Source organism: Bombina bombina, chromosome 5 (assembly GCF_027579735.1).
Source record: "Bombina bombina isolate aBomBom1 chromosome 5, aBomBom1.pri, whole genome shotgun sequence".
NCBI classification, from domain to species: Eukaryota; Metazoa; Chordata; class Amphibia; order Anura; family Bombinatoridae; genus Bombina; species Bombina bombina.
The window spans coordinates 11,886,987-11,909,740 of NC_069503.1; the positions used below are offsets into that span (position 1 = coordinate 11,886,987).

Consider the following 22,754-nt stretch of genomic DNA (forward strand, 5'->3'; position numbering starts at 1 on the left):
CCTCAACTAGCAAGGGCCAGATTCATAAGATTCCAATCAGACAACATGACCACTGTTGCTTACATCAACCATCAGGGGGGAACAAGGAGTTCCCTGGCGATGAGAGAAGTGACCAAAATCATAAAATGGGCGGAGGATCACTCCTGCCACCTATCTGCGATCCACATCCCAGGAGTGGAAAACTGGGAGGCGGATTATCTGAGTCGTCAGACATTCCATCCGGGGGAGTGGGAACTCCACCCGGAGATATTTGCCCAGTTGACTCAATTATGGGGCATTCCAGACATGGATCTGATGGCATCTCGTCAGAACTTCAAGGTTCCTTGCTACGGGTCCAGATCCAGGGATCCCAAGGCGACTCTAGTGGATGCATTAGTAGCGCCTTGGACCTTCAACCTAGCTTATGTGTTTCCACCGTTTCCTCTCATTCCCAGGCTGGTAGCCAGGATCAAGCAGGAGAGGGCCTTGGTGATCTTGATAGCTCCTGCGTGGCCACGCAGGACTTGGTATGCAGACCTGGTGAATATGTCATCGGCTCCACCATGGAAGCTACCTTTGAGACAGGATCTTCTAGTACAAGGTCCATTCGAACATCCAAATCTAGTTTCCCTCCAGCTGACGGCTTGGAAATTGAACGCTTGATTTTATCTATGCGTGGGTTTTCGGATTCTGTAATAGATACTCTGGTACAAGCCAGAAAACCTGTAACTAGAAAAATTTACCATAAAATATGGAAAAGATATATCTGTTGGTGTGAATCCAAGGGATTCTCATGGAGTAAGATCAAAATTCCTAGGATCCTTTCCTTTCTCCAAGAAGATTTGGATAAGGGATTATCAGCGAGTTCTCTAAAGGGACAGATTTCTGCTTTATCTGTCTTGTTACACAAACGACTGGCAGCTGTGCCTGATGTTCAAGCTTTTGTTCAGGCTTTGGTCAGGATCAAGCCTGTTTACAGACCTTTGACTCCTCCCTGGAGTCTGAATTTAGTTCTTTCAGTTCTTCAAGGGGTTCCGTTTGAACCTCTACATTCCATAGATATCAAGATGTTATCTTGGAAAGTTCTGTTTTTGGTTGCTATTTCTTCTGCTAGAAGAGTTTCTCAGGCCCATTTATCAAGCTCCGTATGGAGCTTGAAGGGCCGTGTTTCTGGCGAGTCTTCAGACTCGCCAGAAACACAAGTTATGAAGCAGCGGTCTAAAGACCGCTGCTTCATAACCCTGTCCGCCTGCTCTGAGCAGGCGGACAGGAACCGCCGGAAATCAACCCGATCGAATACGATCGGGTTGATTGACAGCTCCCTGCTGGCGGCCGATTGGCCGCGAGTCAGCAGGGGGCGGCGTTGCACCAGCAGCTCTTGTGAGCTGCTGGTGCAATGTTAAATGTGGAGAGCGTATTGCTCTCCGCATTTAGCGAGGTCTTGCGGACCTGATCCGCAGTGTCGGATCAGGTCCGCAAGCCCTTTGATAAATGGGCCCCTCTGAGTTATCTGCTTTGCAGTGTAATCCGCCCTATCTGGTGTTCCATTCAGATAAGGTTGTTTTGCGTACTAGACCTGGTTTCCTTCCAAAGGTTGTTTCCAACAAGAATATTAACCAGGAAATAGTTGTGCCTTCTTTGTGTCCGAATCCAGTTTCAAAGAAGGAACGTTTGTTACACAATTTAGATGTAGTTCGTGCTTTAAAGTTCTATTTAGAAGCAACAAAGGATTTCAGACAAACGTCTTCTCTGTTTGTCGTTTATTCTGGCAAGAGGAGAGGTCAAAAAGCTACTGCTACCTCTCTTTCCTTTTGGCTGAAAAGCATCATCCGATTGGCTTACGAGACTGCTGGACGGCAGCCTCCTGAGCGCATCACAGCTCACTCTACTAGGGCTGTGGCTTCCACATGGGCCTTAAAGAACGAGGCTTCTGTTGATCAGATATGTAAGGCAGCGACTTGGTCTTCCCTGCACACTTTTGCCAAATTCTACAAATTTGATACTTTTGCTTCTTCGGAGGCTATTTTTGGGAGAAAGGTTTTGCAAGCCGTGGTGCCTTCTGTTTAGGTAACCTGATTGGCTCCCTCCCTTCATCCGTGTCCTAAAGCTTTGGTATTGGTTCCCACAAGTTATGGATGACGCCGTGGACCGGACACACCAATGTTGGAGCAAACAGAATTTATGCTTACCTGATAAATTACTTTCTCCAACGGTGTGTCCGGTCCACGGCCCGCCCTGGTTTTTTAATCAGGTTTGATGAATTTCTTTCTTTAACTACAGTCACCACGGCACCTTATGGTTTCTCCTGTTTTTTTCTCCTGTCCGTCGGTCGAATGACTGGGGTGGGTGGAGCCTAGGAGGGACTATATGGACAGCTTTTGCTGTGCTCTTTGCCATTTCCTGTTGGGGAAGAGAATATTCCCACAAGTTATGGATGACGCCGTGGACCGGACACACCGTTGGAGAAAGTAATTTATCAGGTAAGCATAAATTCTGTTTTTTGGCCCATCTAGGCCACCATAGTCTGTGACATCAGACTTTCAGCTGTGATTCCCTGCGAGAAGGGACTGGATGGAAAATTGTTTCGACAGACGCCAGGCAAGGCGTTCCAGCCATACCAATCAAGCCGAAGGTAACCTGGAATTACCACCTTAGTCTGATACGTCAGACCATTTGCTTCTATTCCCTGCGATAAGGGACCGGACGAGGAACTCTTCAACAAACGCCAGGGAAGGTCTCCAGCTACATTTAGTATCTCAAGGCATTTTAAACTGTAAGTTTGGATATTATTTTGTGCACTACAACACCAGCATACTTCTAAGATAAGGTGTCATTTACACTTTATAAAAAAACCCTAAGAAGGATTTCCGGAGGTGTATTTTTTAACCTAACAGAAAATCTACTTACAAAAAGATAAAAAACTTTCAGATCTGTCCAAAGTGGATATAAATAATTTTCCACCATCTGCATAACGTTTATGCTTGCTATTGCAAATAAATAAATAAATAAATAAATAAACTTTATTCTATGCAAAACTATGATTGCTTTCAATATAGCTATATTTGCTTGCATACAGGCTGTTCAAAATAACAGCACGAATCCAAAGGATTTATAACCCTATTTCTGCTCTCATTGTGTGCTGCATTATAACAGCTTGCTTTGCACTTTGTGCAGCTACTACTATAAGCTAAGATCGCTTGCTTTGTACTTTGTGCAGCTACTACTATAAGCTAAGATCGCTTGCTTTGTACTTTGTGCAGCTACTACTATAAGCTAAGATCGCTTGCTTTGTACTTTGTGCAGCTACTACTATAAGCTAAGATCGCTTGCTTTGTACTTTGTGCAGCTACTACTATAAGCTAAGATCGCTTGCTTTTGTACTTTGTGCAGCTACTACTATAAGCTAAGATCGCTTGCTTTAACCTTTTAAGTGTGTTTTAAATGACATTGTGCCGATATTAGTTGTGTTCTGTTTTAATTTATTCTTAATATCTTTATAGTAATTCACCCTATATACTAACCTTTTTTTTATGCATCTATGTATGTATTTTATGAATTTTATGTAATCCAAATATTTATTTTATGAACTGGAATTAAATAGAATTTTAAATATCGTTTATGAAATTTCTTCTACCACCCCCACAGATTGAGCTATAGTATCAGATTTTATCTGTCCTGAAGCGCAGGAAGTCTATTTATTTGTTTACATACTCTCTTTCCAATACTTTCTGGGGATTATTGTTTTCATCCTGTTTTTTGTGGGTGTGGCGTCTCCCCCTTTGCTTTCAGCGCTCTCTCACTCCTCCTTTTCCAATAGTTCTCCATAAGGGATAAACCTCCTATTACGTAATTTTTTTCACTCACTTAACAACACTATAAATAAAACACATACACCTGTTTTCGGGAAAAGACCGGTCACGATCATGTTTATCTAAACGCAAACTTTATCAACTATGTAATAGTTTTTTAGGCAACTTTTCAACAATTAGAACTTTGTAAAAGTTCTAAATTCTTTTGCAGCACTTAATAATAACTAAACTAACCCCTACCGACAGACGGTCAAGGCCCCCTACAGTGCTTGCAGTGTGGCACGGGTTGCTCACGAACAATAGCAGAAGTTGGATGTTAGCTTAGAGATTTTTTGACCATCAATTCGTCAAAGAGGGGAACCCCTAGGCCGGCACCTAGTGGGCGTTGCCCCTCCCTGTTTCAAGGCCGTCACTCTTAACCCTTACTGCTCGCTCCAGGGCCATAACCGACCGCCAAGCTAGGGTATAAAACCACCACCAACCCATGAGAGTGACCCATACCAACATGCCATTCAACCCGCTGAGCAAACGTGGAGGTCTAAATTAAAGCCCTGGGCTTAAAGATCTGATTCAAATAAACCTACTCACGCCTGGGAATAGATCTAACCAAAAGACAAAAGCACCATTAACACCTTGCCGCCAACATCTGCTTCCAAAAGGGGACGGGTGGGCGGGAAAATCCTCTTGAAGTCTGGAAGCAGGAAAAGAGGCTGGAACAACTGCAACATGGACTTATAAAGGTAAGCACACTCTCCGCCCCTCCAGTTGCAACAAAGTAACAAACATACCCAGAGCAAACTCCAGACTTCAAGTCAGCTATCCCTTAATTTTGTTACAGGCCCACTAAAGGGCCCTCCACTGTCTTAAGGACAGAGCTCTTACCTTTCAGTTTGTAAGATGAGGTGTAGTGGTTAATATTCCACTGATCCTAAAACAGAAGGTTGTGGGTTTGAACCCAGGTGCAGCTACTGCTTTCTCAACCGAGAGGTGCTTGTGGTGACGGCTAGCATTCTTAACCAGATGCTTTAAAGTCCAGTCTTTGTTCAGGTCCTGGTTAAGTATCAGGCCTGTGTTTCAATCTCTTGCTACTTCCTGGAGCCTTAATTTGGTTTAACCCTATTCTAGAGTTTTTTTCCAATCTACTAAGGAGTTTAGACATTCTGTGACTACTCTTTCTTTTTGACTGAGGGCTGTCTTTCATTTGATTTATGGACAACTGGACAGCAGCCTCCTAGATGGATTCCTGCTTTTTCTTCCGGAGATGTCTCGTAGTCCTGGGCCTTTAAGAACGAAGCTTCCAGGTAACAGATCGGTAAGACAACTTCTTTGTCTTCCTGGCTTGCCATTTTTTTTTCTTTTTACAATCTTGATCTTTCTGCCTCAGCAGAGGTTTCTTTTGGGAGAAAGGTGCTTCAAGTGGTGGTGCCCTCAGTTAAAGTCCGCCTGCCTTTTAATTCTCCCTCCCTGTTTATTCTGTGTCCTCTCTGGCTTGGTATTGGTTTCCCAATAGTAATTGGATGGAATTGTGGACTCTCCATGACATTGGAAAGAAAACAAAATGTATGCTTACCTGATAAATTATTTTCTTTCCTGGCATGGAGAGTCCACAACCCGCCCTTTTATAATTTTAAGGAAAATTTAATTTTATGTAATCTTCAGGCACATCTATACCCCTAGTGTTCCTTTTTCTCTTCCCTTTTCCCTTGGGTGAATGGTTGGGGATTATGGGAAGTGGGAGGGATACTTAAAGCTTTGCTGGGGGTGTCTTTGCCTACTCCTGGTGGCCAGGAGCTGAATTCCCAACAGTAATTGAATGGAATTGTGGACTCTCCATGCCAGGAAAGAAAATAATTTATCAGGTAAGCATACATTTTGTTATGGTAGTTTGGGTGATCTAAGGCTTCTTCTTCTAAGCTGTTCCAATCATTATTAGAGCAGATAAACAAGCACAAAACATCTAGCAAGTAATGCTAGAAACTAGTCTTACTGTTTTGTTTTTCTAATGGATTTCAATGCGCTGGCGTTTTGCCCCTAAGCAAGGTATAGTGGGTATAGTGGGTGCTATGGCATCACCAGATATCAAGGGTTAATACCAGATTAAAGATGTCCTGAATGTGGGATCAGCAACACACAACCCAGCTAATTCCCCCCTCAAACATGATTCCAGGCTCCACATTGAAGGTGAAAATAGAATGCACTTTATTGAGGGCTATATGCCCAATATTTATGCAGGTTTGAGACTAGATGGGGGGTTGGCAGTATTGTACATTAGATAGAGGGAAGATGCCCTTTTTCATGATACAATAGAATTACATTACTTAAGCAGATAAACAATTTAAACACAAGAAAACAATGGAGTCCTTCTTATCAACTAGCGGTCTGACTCTGGAGGTGATTAAACAATGTGAATGCTTATCACTAAAACTTAATTACAGTACACAATAGCTGATGCTAGCAAACCTGTCTCAGAAAATAGTTTCTCAAAACTGAACAGAGTTAACCCTTCAAGTACTGACAGAGAGGTCTGTCACACGGCTCCCTCCTGGTGGGACACTCCAGCAGACCAGACTTGACCCTTTGGCGGGTCAACTTGGGGATGACCGGACTAGGAGGTGGTAGGCATGTCAGTTTGCCAGGACAATCCATCTCCATTCCCTTTATGAGAGAGAATTCCTCTCCGTATAAATAAGGGTTCAACTTCTTCAGTGCCCAGACCAGGGCTAAACAGTCCTTCAAAATCTCATCGGCTTCTTTACGAGTTTTTTGTACCTGCTCTTTATTGGTATCCACAAGTCCTTCATACTGACATAGGGTGCCCTTGAGTTGCTGCACCTCACTATAAGCAAGCGTCAGCTTCTCCTCCAGTGTTGATAAGTTTGTCTTTAATATTTCATGTTCTACTCTCAAGCTGGTGTTTTCTGCAGTCTGTCGGTGCAGCTTGTCTAGCAGAGATTCCAGTTCTAAACGCACTTTTTCCTCTGCACTCCTCTTCTCTCCCGCTAGCACTGTTACATGATTGTTTAACGTGACCATTTCATCTTCTACTTGACTCTTCTCCTTCATCAGCGCACTGTAACGGGACTTCCACGTATCAATGGCGGATAGAGATTTACTGAGCTCAGAGTCCTGGGGCTCAGCAGCAGGTGGGTCAGTCTCTGTGGCACGGATCTGTGCACTGGTAGTCACAGGATTAACATTGGTGGGTCCCATGGGAGCGTAGGCAGAAACAAGGGGGGCAAGTCATTTCCAAGGAGAACATCAGCTGGTAAGTCCTTCATGACCCCCACATTCACATGTCTAGAGCCCACTCCCCAATCCAAATGTACCCGGGCAACAGGTAGGCGGAACACAGCGCCCCCTGCTACCCTCACAACCACAGTGTCTCTGGTGTGCTGGTTCTCAGACACCAAGTTCTTTTGGAGCAAGGTCATGGTAGCACCAGTATCCCGTAGACCACTGACCTCCTTCCCATTCACTTTAACCAGTTGCCGGTTATTGCGGTGGGCAGCTTGCACGGGGTATGCTTCATGTAGGATGCCCCAGCATTCTTCCACCTCTACGCAGTGGGCCGCAGGCTGAGGGTTACGTGGGATTCCGCCGGCAGGTCTTCTCCAGGACTGTGCTTGGTTTGCTGCATTTAGGGGACACTCTGGTCTTTTGTGCCCTAGTTGCTTACATCCAAAGCACCGAATAGGTTGTGAGTAGTCCTGTGAGTTGAACCGGGCTCTCTGAGGATAGTTCGTGGCTGGAGGCCGTGTGGTAGAGCGGTGCGCCGGTGGTTGGTAACTGGTAGCTGCTGGGGTGACTGTGGGTCGGTACTCCACTCTGGCAGGGGGCTTAGTGGTAGAAGTGTCCAGTTTGTGGGTATCCGTATACTCATCTGCCAAGTGAGCAGCTTCATGCAGGGTGGAGGGTTTACAGTCCCGAACCCACTCTCGAACTCCTGCGGGTAACTTGTCGAAGCAATGTTCCAACAGGAATAGCTGCAGCACCTCTAACCCAGATACGGCTTGGCACCCCGCTATCCAGTGAGCTGCTGTGAGGTGCACCTTACATGCCCACTCAACGTAGAAATCTCCAGCTAGTTTAACAGTGTCTCTGAACCGCCTCCTGTATGCCTCCGGTGTAATCGCATACCTGGAGAGCAGAGCCTCTTTTACAGCATTATAATCCCAGACTTCCTCATCTGGAATGGCCCGAAAATCCTCGCTGGCCCGGCCGGATAATTTTCCGGATAATATCATTACCCAGTCCTCTGCGGGTACCTTGTGTAGTGCACATTGCCTCTCAAAATCCGCAAGGTACCCATCAATCTCTCCTTCTGTTTCCAGGAAGTTTTTAAAAGCGGCAAAATTTACTTTTCTCTTTTCCACTGGGGTTGCAGCGCCACTTTGGCGAAGTAGGTTGGCCTCCACAGCTGCTATGACCCGGTCGATAATTTCGGCAGATGGGTTGGGGCCATAATGTGCCAGTCTTATTTTAACCACCCGATCAAAGCTTGCTTCTTAGGGGGTTCTGTCTGATATGCTGGGCCCATTGGTTCCTTCGGTCCCTGGTACTCCTTCCATCTTGATCAGTATTGTAATAATCCTCCTCTTCCTGAGGTTACTGGCTTGTGTAGTTGCTCTTTTGGGCGATGAGGATCATCCCGTCGCTTGCCACCAATTGTTATGGTATAACCCGGATACTAAGGACTAATACCAGATGAAAGATGTCCTGAATGTTGGATCAGCAACACACAACCCAGCTAATTCCCCCCTCAAACATGAGTCCAGGCTCCACATTGAAGGTGAAAACAGAATGCTTTATTGAGGGCTATATGCCCAGTATTTATGCAGGTTTGAGACCAGATGGGGGGTTGGCAGTATTGTACATTAGATAGAGGGAAGACGCCCTTTTTCATGATACAATAGAATTACATTACTTAAGCAGATAAACAATTTAAACACAAGAAAACAATGGAGTCCTTCTTATCAACTAGCAGTCTGACTCTGGAGGTGATTAAACAATGGGAATGCTTATCACATAAACTTAATTGCAGTACACAATAGCTGATGCTAGCAAACCTGTCTCAGAAAATAGTTTCTCAAAACTGAACAGAGTTAACCCTTCAAGTACTGACAGAGAGGTCTGTCACAGTGGGTATAGTGGGTATAACTATGTGGTGAATGTTTTTGCTTGCAATACGTGTGTTATTGAGGGTTTAGAGACAATGTAAGTCAGGGTGGTGGTTTCTGGAGGATAATGGGTTGTGCGTATTTTAAACGGACAGTACTGGTGGTGGCCCTTCTCTTTATTAACCATATTTCTGAGAACCTTCAGAGACACAATACTTAGAGTACCACAGCTCTCAGCCTGAGGCCAAATCCTTTTGCTTGTTGTACCTTAATAGAAAATACCACTATGGATGTGGGTGGTTTAATAAGTTACAACAAATAATTATTCAGTGAGACAAATCTCTACAATACTCCACAAACTTTAGCAAAGCAGCCCGGCAGGATAATGTAGACATATTAACATGAAGCATGATATTTGTTAATAAAATGGTTTCCTAGAAAAATGGAAACCCAAGTACATGTCATATCTTAGAATTAATACTAAATATTATATAACAGGAGAGTAACGTGTAGCCCTTTTCTACGGATAATGTCTCCTCTGACTACGGAGGGACTGAGTAGCGTAGAGGAAGTTAGGTACCCAAGGTGAGTGCAGTACATGTATGTGCGCATGTATATATGTGTAGCTATGGCGTGTCTGTATGTGCGCATGTATATATGTGTAGCTATGGCGTGTCTGTATGTGCGCATGTATATATGTGTAGCTATGGCGTGTCTGTATGTGCGCATGAATATATGTGTATCTATAGTGTGTCTGTATGTGCGCATGTATATATGTGTAGCTATGGCGTGTCTGTATGTGCGCATGTATATATGTGTATCTATAGTGTGTCTGTATGTGCGCATGTATATATGTGTATCTATAGTGTGTCTGTATGTGCGCATGTATATATGTGTATCTATAGTGTGTCTGTATGTGCGCATGTATATATGTGTATCTATGGCGTGTGTCTGTATGTGCACATGTATATATGTGTATCTATAGTGTGTCTGTATGTGCGCATGTATATATGTGTATCTATAGTGTGTCTGTATGTGCGCATGTATATATGTGTATCTATGGCGTGTCTGTATGTGTGCATGTATATATGTGTATCTATGGCGTGTCTGTATGTGCGCATGTATATATGTGTATCTATGGCGTGTCTGTATGTGCGCATGTATATATGTGTATCTATAGTGTGTCTTTATGTGCGCATGTATATATGTGTAGCTATGGCGTGTCTGTATGTGCGCATGTATATATGTGTATCTATGGCATGTCTGTATGTGCGCATGTATATATGTGTATCTATGGCGTGTCTGTATGTGTGCATGTATATATGTGTATCTATAGTGTGTCTGTATGTGCGCATGTATATATGTGTATCTATGGTGTGTCTGTATGTGCGCATGTATATATGTGTATCTATGGCGTGTCTGTATGTGCGCATGTATATATGTGTATCTATGGCGTGTCTGTATGTGTGCATGTATATATGTGTATCTATGGCGTGTGTCTGTATGTGTGCATGTATATATGTGTATCTATGGTGTGTCTGTATGTGTGCATGTATATATGTGTATCTATGGTGTGTCTGTATGTGCGCATGTATATATGTGTATCTATGGCGTGTGTCTGTATGTGTGCATGTATATATGTGTATCTATGGCGTGTGTCTGTATGTGTGCATGTATATATGTGTATCTATGGTGTGTGTCTGTATGTGTCCATGTATATATGTGTATCTATGGTGTGTCTGTATGTGCGCATGTATATATGTGTATCTATGGTGTGTCTGTATGTGTGCATGTATATATGTGTATCTATGGTGTGTCTGTATGTGCGCATGTATATATGTGTATCTATGGCGTGTCTGTATGTGCGCATGTATATATGTGTATCTATGGCGTGTCTGTATGTGCGCATGTATATATGTGTATCTATGGCGTGTCTGTATGTGTGCATGTATATATGTGTATCTATGGCGTGTGTCTGTATGTGTGCATGTATATATGTGTATCTATGGTGTGTCTGTATGTGTGCATGTATATATGTGTATCTATAGTGTGTCTGTATGTGCGCATGTATATATGTGTATCTATGGTGTGTCTGTATGTGCGCATGTATATATGTGTATCTATGGCGTGTCTGTATGTGTGCATGTATATATGTGTATCTATGGCGTGTCTGTATGTGCTCATGTATATATGTGTATCTATAGTGTGTCTGTATGTGCGCATGTATATATGTGTAGCTATGGCGTGTCTGTATGTGCGCATGTATATATGTGTATCTATGGCGTGTCTGTATGTGCGCATGTATATATGTGTATCTATAGTGTGTCTGTATGTGCGCATGTATATATGTGTATCTATGGCGTGTCTGTATGTGTGCATGTATATATGTGTATCTATGGCGTGTCTGTATGTGCGCATGTATATATGTGTATCTATAGGGTGTCTGTATGTGCGCATGTATATATGTGTATCTATGGCGTGTCTGTATGTGCTCATGTATATATGTGTATCTATGGTGTGTCTGTATGTGCGCATGTATATATGTGTATCTATAGTGTGTCTGTATGTGCGCATGTATATATGTGTATCTATAGTGTGTCTGTATGTGTGCATGTATATATGTGTATCTATAGTGTGTCTGTATGTGCGCAGTTATATATGTGTATCTATAGTGTGTCTGTATGTGTGCATGTATATATGTGTATCTATAGTGTGTCTGTATGTGCGCATGTATATATGTGTATCTATGGCGTGTCTGTATGTGCGCATGTATATATGTGTATCTATGGCGTGTCTGTATGTGCTCATGTATATATGTGTATCTATAGTGTGTCTGTATGTGCGCATGTATATATGTGTAGCTATGGCGTGTCTGTATGTGCGCATGTATATATGTGTATCTATGGCGTGTCTGTATGTGCGCATGTATATATGTGTATCTATAGTGTGTCTGTATGTGCGCACGTATATATGTGTAGCTATGGCGTGTCTGTATGTGCGCATGTATATATGTGTATCTATGGCGTGTCTGTATGTGCGCATGTATATATGTGTATCTATGGCGTGTCTGTATGTGCGCATGTATATATGTGTATCTATAGTGTGTCTGTATGTGCGCATGTATATATGTGTAGCTATGGCGTGTCTGTATGTGCGCATGTATATATGTGTATCTATAGTGTGTCTGTATGTGCGCATGTATATATGTGTATCTATGGCGTGTCTGTATGTGCGCATGTATATATGTGTATCTATGGCGTGTCTGTATGTGCGCATGTATATATGTGTATCTATAGTGTTTCTATATGTGCGCATGTATATATGTGTAGCTATGGCGTGTCTGTATGTGCGCATGTATATATGTGTAGCTATGGCGTGTCTGTATGTGCACATGTATATATGTGTAGCTATGGCGTGTCTGTATGTGCGCATGTATATATGTGTATCTATGGCGTGTCTGTATGTGCGCATGTATATATGTGTAGCTATGGCGTGTCTGTATGTGCGCATGTATATATGTGTAGCTATGGCGTGTCTGTATGCGCGCATGTATATATGTGTAGCTATGACGTGTCTGTATGTGCGCATGTATATATGTGTAGCTATGGCGTGTCTGTATGTGCGCATGTATATATGTGTATCTATGGCGTGTCTGTATGTGCGCATGTATATATGTGTAGCTATGGCGTGTCTGTATGTGCGCATGTATATATGTGTATCTATGGCGTGTCTGTATGTGCGCATGTATATATGTGTATCTATGGCGTGTCTGTATGTGCGCATGTATATATGTGTATCTATAGTGTGTCTGTATGTGCGCATGTATATATGTGTAGCTATGGCGTGTCTGTATGTGCGCATGTATATATGTGTATCTATAGTGTGTCTGTATGTGTGCATGTATATATGTGTATCTATAGTGTGTCTGTATGTGTGCATGTATCTATGGCATGTCTGTATGTGCGCATGTATATATGTGTATCTATGGCATGTCTGTATGTGCGCATGTATATATGTGTATCTATGGCGTGTCTGTATGTGTGCATGTATATATGTGTATCTATGGCGTGTCTGTATGTGCGCATGTATATATGTGTAGCTATGGCGTGTCTGTATGTGCGCATGTATATATGTGTAGCTATGGCGTATCTGTATGTGCGCATGTATATATGTGTATCTATGGTGTGTCTGTATGTGCGCATGTATATATGTGTCTCTATAGTGTGTCTGTATGTGCGCATGTATATATGTGTATCTATGGCGTGTCTGTATGTGCGCATGTATATATGTGTATCTATGGCGTGTCTGTATGTGTGCATGTATATATGTGTATCTATGGCGTGTCTGTATGTGCGCATGTATATATGTGTATCTATGGCGTGTCTGCATGTGCGCATGTATATATGTGTAGCTATGGCGTGTCTGTATGTGCGCATGTATATATGTGTATCTATGGCGTGTCTGTATGTGCGCATGTATATATGTGTAGCTATGGCGTGTCTGTATGTGCGCATGTATATATGTGTATCTATGGCGTGTCTGTATGTGCGTATGTATATATGTGTATCTATGGCGTGTCTGTATGTGCGCATGTATATATGTGTATCTATAGTGTGTCTGTATGTGTGCATGTATATATGTGTAGCTATGGCGTGTCTGTATGTGCGCATGTATATATGTGTATCTATGGCGTGTCTGCATGTGCGCATGTATATATGTGTAGCTATGGCGTGTCTGTATGTGCGCATGTATATATGTGTATCTATGGCGTGTCTGTATGTGCGCATGTATATATGTGTAGCTATGGCGTGTCTGTATGTGCGCATGTATATATGTGTATCTATGGCGTGTCTGTATGTGCGCATGTATATATGTGTATCTATGGCGTGTCTGTATGTGCGCATGTATATATGTGTATCTATGGCGTGTCTGTATGTGCGCATGTATATATGTGTATCTATGGCGTGTCTGTATGTGCGCATGTATATATGTGTATCTATGGCGTGTCTGTATGTGCGCATGTATATATGTGTATCTATGGCGTGTGTCTGTATGTGCGCATGTATATATGTGTATCTATGGCGTGTGTCTGTATGTGCGCATGTATATATGTGTATCTATGGCGTGTGTCTGTATGTGCGCATGTATATACAGGGAGTGCAGAATTATTAGGCAAATGAGTATTTTGACCACATCATCCTCTTTATGCATGTTGTCTTACTCCAAGCTGTATAGGCTCGAAAGCCTACTACCAATTAAGCATATTAGGTGATGTGCATCTCTGTAATGAGAAGGGGTGTGGTCTAATGACATCAACACCCTATATCAGGTGTTCATAATTATTAGGCAACTTCCTTTCCTTTGACAAAATGGGTCAAAAGAAGGACTTGACAGGCTTAGAAAAGTCAAAAATAGTGAGATATCTTGCAGAGGGATGCAGCACTCTTAAAATTGCAAAGCTTCTGAAGCGTGATCATCGAACAATCAAGCGTTTCATTCAAAATAGTCAACAGGGTCGCAAGAAGCGTGTGGAAAAACCAAGGCGCAAAATAACTGCCCATGAACTGAGAAAAGTCAAGCGTGCAGCTGCCAAGATGCCACTTGCCACCAGTTTGGCCATATTTCAGAGCTGCAACATCACTGGAGTGCCCAAAAGCACATGGTGTGCAATACTCAGAGACATGGCCAAGGTAAGAAAGGCTGAAAGACGACCACCACTGAACAAGACACACAAGCTGAAACGTCAAGACTGGGCCAAGAAATATCTCAAGACTGATTTTTCTAAAGTTTTATGGACTGATGAAATGAGAGTGAGTCTTGATGGGCCAGATGGTTGGGCCCGTGGCTGGATTGGTAAAGGGCAGAGAGCTCCAGTCCGACTCAGACGCCAGGAAGGTGGAGGTGGAGTACTGGTTTGGGCTGGTATCATCAAAGATGAGCTTGTGGGGCCTTTTCGGGTTGAGGATGGAGTCAAGCTCAACTCCCAGTCCTACTGCCAGTTTCTGGAAGACACCTTCTTCAAGCAGTGGTACAGGAAGAAGTCTGCATCCTTCAAGAAAAACATGATTTTCATGCAGGACAATGCTCCATCACACGCGTCCAAGTACTCCACAGCGTGGCTGGCAAGAAAGGGTATAAAAGAAGAAAATCTAATGACATGGCCTCCTTGTTCACCTGATCTGAACCCCATTGAGAACCTGTGGTCCATCATCAAATGTGAGATTTACAAGGAGGGAAAACAGTACACCTCTCTGAACAGTGTCTGGGAGGCTGTGGTTGCTGCTGCACGCAATGTTGATGGTGAACAGATCAAAACACTGACAGAATCCATGGATGGCAGGCTTTTGAGTGTCCTTGCAAAGAAAGGTGGCTATATTGGTCACTGATTTGTTTTTGTTTTGTTTTTGAATGTGTATCTATGGCGTGTCTGTATGTGCGCATGTATATATGTGTATCTATGGCGTGTCTGTATGTGCGCATGTATATATGTGTATCTATGGCGTGTCTGTATGTGCGCATGTATATATGTGTATCTATGGCGTGTCTGTATGTGCGCATGTATATATGTGTATCTATAGTGTGTCTGTATGTGCGCATGTATATATGTGTATCTATGGCGTGTCTGTATGTGCGCATGTATATATGTGTATCTATAGTGTGTCTGTATGTGTGCATGTATATATGTGTATCTATGGCGTGTCTGTATGTGCGCATGTATATATGTGTATCTATGGCGTGTGTCTGTATGTGTGCATGTATATATGTGTATCTATGGCGTGTCTGTATGTGTGCATGTATATATGTGTATTTATGGCGTGTCTGTATGTGCGCATGTATATATGTGTATCTATGGTGTGTCTGTATGTGCGCATGTATATATGTGTATCTATGGCGTGTCTGTATGTGCGCATGTATATATGTGTATCTATGGCGTGTCTGTATGTGCGCATGTATATATGTGTATCTATGGTGTGTGTCTGTATGTGTGCATGTATATATGTGTATCTATGGCGTGTCTGTATGTGTGCATGTATATATGTGTATCTATGGCGTGTCTGTATGTGTGCATGTATATATGTGTATCTATGGCGTGTCTGTATGTGCGCATGTATATATGTGTGTGTGTGTGTGTGTGTATATATGGGTATATATATATATATATGGGTGTGTGTGTATATGGGTGTATATATATATATATATATGTGTATGGGTGTATATATATATATATGTGTGTGTGTGTGTGTGTGTGTGTATGGGAATATAGATGTGTGTGTACTTCTGTCCATATATGTGTGTAAATATGGGAATATCGATGTGTGTACTTCTGTATATATGTGTGTATATAGATATGTGTGTACTTCTGTCTATATATGTGTGTGTATATGGGTATATAGATATGTGTGTACTTCTGTCTATATATGTGTGTGTGTATATACAGTATGGGTATATAGATGTGTTTACTTCTGTCTATATATATGTGTGTGTATATGGGTATATAGATGTGTGTGTACTTCTGTCTATGTGTGTGTATATGGGTATATAGATGTGTGTGTACTTCTGTCTATATATGTGTGTGTATATGGGTATATAGATATGTGTGTACTTCTGTCTATATATGTGTGTGTATATGGGAATATAGATGTGTGTACTTCTGTCTATATATGTGTGTGTGTATATGGGTATATAGATGTGTGTGTACTTCTGTCTATATATATATGTGTGTATATGGGTATATAGATGTGTGTGTACTTCTTTTTATATATGTGTGTGTATATGGGTATATATATATATGGGTATATATATATATATATATATATAATGTGTGTGTGTGTGTATATGGGTATATAGATATGTGTGTACTTCTGTCTATATATGTGTGTATATATGGGTATATAGATATGTGTGTACTTCTGTCTATATCTGCGTGTGTATTTGGGTATATAGATGTGTGTGTACTTCTGTCTATATATGTGTGTGTATATGGGTATATAGATGTGTGTGTACTTCTGTCTATGTGTGTGTATATGGGTATATAGATGTGTGTGTACTTCTGTCTATATATGTGTGTGTATATGGGAATATAGATGTGTGTACTTCTGTCTATATATGTGTGTGTATATGGGAATATAGATGTGTGTACTTCTGTCTATATATGTGTGTGTATATGGGTATATAGATGTGTGTACTTCTGTCTATATATGTGTGTGTGTATATGGGTATATAGATGTGTGTACTTCTGTCTATATATGTGTGTGTGTATATGGGTATATAGATGTGTGTACTTCTGTCTATATATGTGTGTGTGTATATGGGTATATAGATGTGTGTACTTCTGTCTATATATGTGTGTGTGTATTTGGGTATATAGATGTGTGTGTACTTCTGTCTATATATATATGTGTGTATATGGGTATATAGATGTGTGTGTACTTCTTTTTATATATGTGTGTGTATATGGGTATATATATATATGTGTGTATGTATATGGGTATATATATATATATAATGTGTGTGTGTATATGGGTATATAGATGTGTGTGTACTTCTGTCTATATATGTGTGTATATATGGGTATATAGATATGTGTGTACTTCTGTCTATATATGTGTGTATATATGGGTATATAGATATGTGTGTACTTCTGTCTATATCTGCGCGTGTATATGGGTATATAGATGTGTGTGTACTTCTGTCTATATATGTGTGTGTATATGGGTATATAGATGTGTGTGTGCTTCTGTCTATATATGTGTGTGTATATGGGTATATAGATGTGTGTGTACTTCTGTCTATATATGTGTGTGTACATGGGTATATAGATGTGTGTGTATATGGGTATATAGATGTGTGTGTGTACTTCTGTCTATATATGTGTGTATATAGGTATATAGATGTGTGTGTACTTCTGTCTATATATGTGTGTATATATGGGTATATAGATGTGTGTGTACTTCTGTCTATATATGTGTGTATATATGGGTATATAGATATGTGTACTTCTGTCTATATATGTGTGTGTATATGGGTATATAGATGTGTGTGTATATGGGTATATAGATATGTGTGTACTTCTGTCTATATATGTGTGTGTATATGGGTATATAGATGTGTGTGTATATGGGTATATATATGTGTGTGTACTTCTGTCTATATATATATGTGTGTATATGGGTATATAGATATGTGTGTACTTCTGTCTATATATGTGTGTGTGTATATGGGTATATAGATATGTGTGTACTTCTGTCTATATATGTGTGTGTATATGGGTATATATATATATATATGTGTGTATATATATATATATATATATATATATGTATATAATGTGTGTGTGTGTATATGGGTATATAGATATGTGTGTACTTCTGTCTATATATGTGTTTATATATGTGTGTGTATATGGGTATATAGATGTGTGTGTACTTCTGTCTATATATGTGTGTGTATATGGGTATATATATATATATATATATGTGTGTGTGTGTATATGGGTATATATATATGTGTGTGTATATGGGTATATATATATATATATGTGTGTGTGTGTGTATATATATATATATATATATATATAAAAATATATATATATATAAATATATACAGGGAGTGCAGAATTATTAGGCAAGTTGTATTTTTGAGAATTCATTTTATTATTGAACAACAACCATGTTCTCAATGAACCCAAAAAAACTCATTAATATCAAAGCTGAATATTTTTGGAAGTAGTTTTTAGTTTGTTTTTAGTTTTAGCTATTTTAGGGGGATATCTGTGTGTGCAGGTGACTATTACTGTGCATAATTATTAGGCAACTTAACAAAAAACAAATATATACCCATTTCAATTATTTATTTTTACCAGTGAAACCAATATAACATCTCAACATTCACAAATATACATTTCTGACATTCAAAAACAAATCAGTGACCAATATAGCCACCTTTCTTTGCAAGGACACTCAAAAGCCTGCCATCCATGGATTCTGTCAGTGTTTTGATCTGTTCACCATCAACATTGCGTGCAGCAGCAACCACAGCCTCCCAGACACTGTTCAGAGAGGTGTACTGTTTTCCCTCCTTGTAAATCTCACATTTGATGATGGACCACAGGTTCTCAATGGGGTTCAGATCAGGTGAACAAGGAGGCCATGTCATTAGATTTTCTTCTTTTATACCCTTTCTTGCCAGCCACGCTGTGGAGTACTTGGACGCGTGTGATGGAGCATTGTCCTGCATGAAAATCATGTTTTTCTTGAAGGATGCAGACTTCTTCCTGTACCACTGCTTGAAGAAGGTGTCTTCCAGAACCTGGCAGTAGGACTGGGAGTTGAGCTTGACTCCATCCTCAACCCGAAAAGGCCCCACAAGCTCATCTTTGATGATACCAGCCCAAACCAGTACTCCACCTCCACCTTGCTGGCGTCTGAGTCGGACTGGAGCTCTCTGCCCTTTACCAATCCAGCCACGGGCCCATCCATCTGGCCCATCAAGACTCACTCTCATTTCATCAGTCCATAAAACCTTAGAAAAATCAGTCTTGAGATATTTCTTGGCCCAGTCTTGACGTTTCAGCTTGTGTGTCTTGTTCAGTGGTGGTCGTCTTTCAGCCTTTCTTACCTTGGCCATGTCTCTGAGTATTGCACACCTTGTGCTTTTGGGCACTCCAGTGATGTTGCAGCTCTGAAATATGGCCAAACTGGTGGCAAGTGGCATCTTGGCAGCTGCACGCTTGACTTTTCTCAGTTCATGGGCAGTTATTTTGCGCCTTGGTTTTTCCACACGCTTCTTGCGACCCCGTTGACTATTTTGAATGAAACGCTTGATTGTTCGATGATCACGCTTCAGAAGCTTTGCAATTTTAAGAGTGCTGCATCCCTCTGCAAGATATCTCACTATTTTTGACTTTTCTGAGCCTGTCAAGTCCTTCTTTTGACCCATTTTGCCAAAGGAAAGGAAGTTGCCTAATAATTATGCACACCTGATATAGGGTGTTGATGTCATTAGACCACACCCCTTCTCATTACAGAAATGCACATCACCTAATATGCTTAATTGGTAGTAGGCTTTCGAGCCTATACAGCTTGGAGTAAGACAACATGCATAAAGAGGATGATGTGGTCAAAATACTCATTTGCCTAATAATTCTGCACTCCCTGTATATATATATATATATATATATATATATATATATATATATATATATATGTGTGTGTATATGGGTATATAGATGTGTGTGTACTTCTGTCTATATATGTGTGTGTATATGGGAATATAGATATGTGTGTACTTCTGTCTATATATGTGTGTGTATATGGGAATATAGATGTGTGTGTACTTCTGTCTATATATGTGTGTGTATATGGGAATATAGATATGTGTGTACTTCTGTCTATATATGTGTGTGTATATGGGAATATAGATATGTGTGTACTTCTGTCTATATATGTGTGTGTATATGGGAATATAGATGTGTGTGTACTTCTGTCTATATATGTGTGTGTATATGGGTATATAGATGTGTGTGTACTTCTGTCTATATCTGTGTGTTTAAATGGGTATATAGATATGTGTGTACTTCTGTCTATATATGTGTGTGTATATGGGTATATAGATATGTGTGTACTTCTGTCTATATATATATATGTGTGTGTGTGTATATGTGAATATAGATGTGTGTGTACTTCTGTCTATGTGTGTGCATATGGGTATATAGATGTGTGTGTACTTCTGTCTATATATATGTGTGTATATGGGTATATAGATATGTGTGTACTTCTGTCTATATATGTGTGTGTATATATATATGTTTATATAGATATATGTGTACTTCTGTCTATATATGTGTGTGTATATATAGGTATATAGATGTGTGTGTACTTTTATCTATATATATGTGTGTATATGGGTATATAGATATGTGTGTACTTCTGTCTATATATGTGTGTGTATATGGGTGTATGTATATATATATATATATATATATATATATATATATATGTGTGTGTGTGTGTGTGTGTGTATATGGTTATATATATATATATATATGTGTATATGGGTATATATATATATATATATATGTGTGTGTGTGTGTGTGTGTGTATGGGAATATAGATGTGTGTGTACTTCTGTCTATGTGTGTGTATATGGGTACATAGATGTGTGTGTACTTCTGTCTATATATATGTGTGTATATGGGTATATAGATATGTGTGTACTTCTGTCTATATATGTGTGTGTATATGGGTATATAGATATGTGTGTACTTCTGTCTATATATGTGTGTGTATATGGGTATATAGATGTGTGTGTACTTCTGTCTATATGTGTGTGTTTATATGGGTATATAGATATGTGTGTACTTCTGTCTATATATGTGTGTGTATATGGGTATATAGATGTGTGTGTACTTCTGTCTATATATGTGTGTGTATATGGGAATATAGATGTGTGTGTACTTCTGTCTATATATGTGTGTGTATATGGGTATATAGATATGTGTGTGTACTTCTGTCTATATATGTGTGTGTATATGGGTATATAGATATGTGTGTGTACTTCTGTCTATATATATATATATATATATATATATGTGTGTATATGTGAATATAGATGTGTGTGTACTTCTGTCTATATATGTGTGTGTATATATGGGTATATAGATGTGTGTGTACTTCTGTCTATATATGTGTGTGTATATGGGTATATAGATATGTGTGTACTTCTGACTATATATGTGTGTGTATATGGGTATATAGATATGTGTGTACTTCTGTCTATATATGTGTGTGTATATGGGTATATAGATATGTGTGTACTTCTGTCTATATATGTGTGTGTGTATATACAGTATGGGTATATAGATATGTGTGTACTTCTGTCTATATATATGTGTGTGTATATGGGTATATAGATGTGTGTGTACTTCTGTCTATATATGTGTGTGTATATGGGTATATAGATGTGTGTGTACTTCTGTCTATATATGTGTGTGTATATGGGTATATAGATATGTGTGTACTTCTGTCTATATGTGTGTGTGTGTATATACAGTATGGGTATATAGATATGTGTGTACTTCTGTCTATATATGTGTGTATATATGGGAATATAGATGTGTGTGTATTTCTGTCTATGTGTGTATATATGGGTATATAGATGTGTGTGTGTATATGGGAATATAGATGTGTGTACTTCTGTCTATATATGTGTGTGTATATAGGTATATAGATGTGTGTGTATTTCTGTCTATATATGTGTGTGTATATGGGTATATAGATATGTGTGGACTTCTGTCTATATATGTGTGTATATATGGGTATATAGATATGTGTGTACTTCTGTGTATATATGTGTGTGTATATGGGTATATAGATGTGTGTGTGTGTGTGTGTGTGTATATGGGTATATAGATGTGTGTGTACTTCTGTCTATATATGTGTGTATATATGGGTATATAGATCTGTGTGTACTTCTGTCTATATATGTGTGTATATATGGGTGTATAGATGTGTGTGTATATATGGGTATATAGATGTGTGTGTATATATGGGTATATAGATGTGTGTGTATATATGGGTATATAGATATGTGTACTTCTGTCTATATATGTGTGTATATATGGGTATATAGATGTGTGTGTATATATGGGTATATAGATGTGTGTGTATATATGGGTATATAGATGTGTGTGTATATATGGGTATATAGATATGTGTACTTCTGTCTTTATATGTGTGTATATATGGGTATATAGATGTGTGTGTGTATATATGGGTATATAGATGTGTGTGTATATATGGGTATATAGATGTGTGTGTATATATAGGTATATAGATGTGTGTACTTCTGT

At 40.0% G+C, this 22,754-nt stretch overlaps 1 protein-coding gene across 3 annotated transcripts in view; it reads left to right on the top strand.

Annotated features, from left to right (window-relative positions):
• The window catches only part of NOS3 (nitric oxide synthase 3), a 720,543-nt gene that overhangs the window by 524,510 nt on the left and 173,279 nt on the right, over positions 1–22,754 (top strand). For 2 of the 3 annotated variants that reach the window (XR_008402467.1, XM_053713262.1), the window contains exon 19: positions 9,404–9,490. The exons of the other annotated variant lie outside the window; for it this stretch is intronic. Coding sequence is in view for 1 of the 2 variants with exons in the window: in XM_053713262.1 (XP_053569237.1) it covers positions 9,404–9,490 (87 nt within the window). In the remaining variant the exon portion in view is untranslated. The remainder of the gene's footprint in view (positions 1–9,403; positions 9,491–22,754) is intronic. 3 annotated transcript variants of the gene reach the window in all.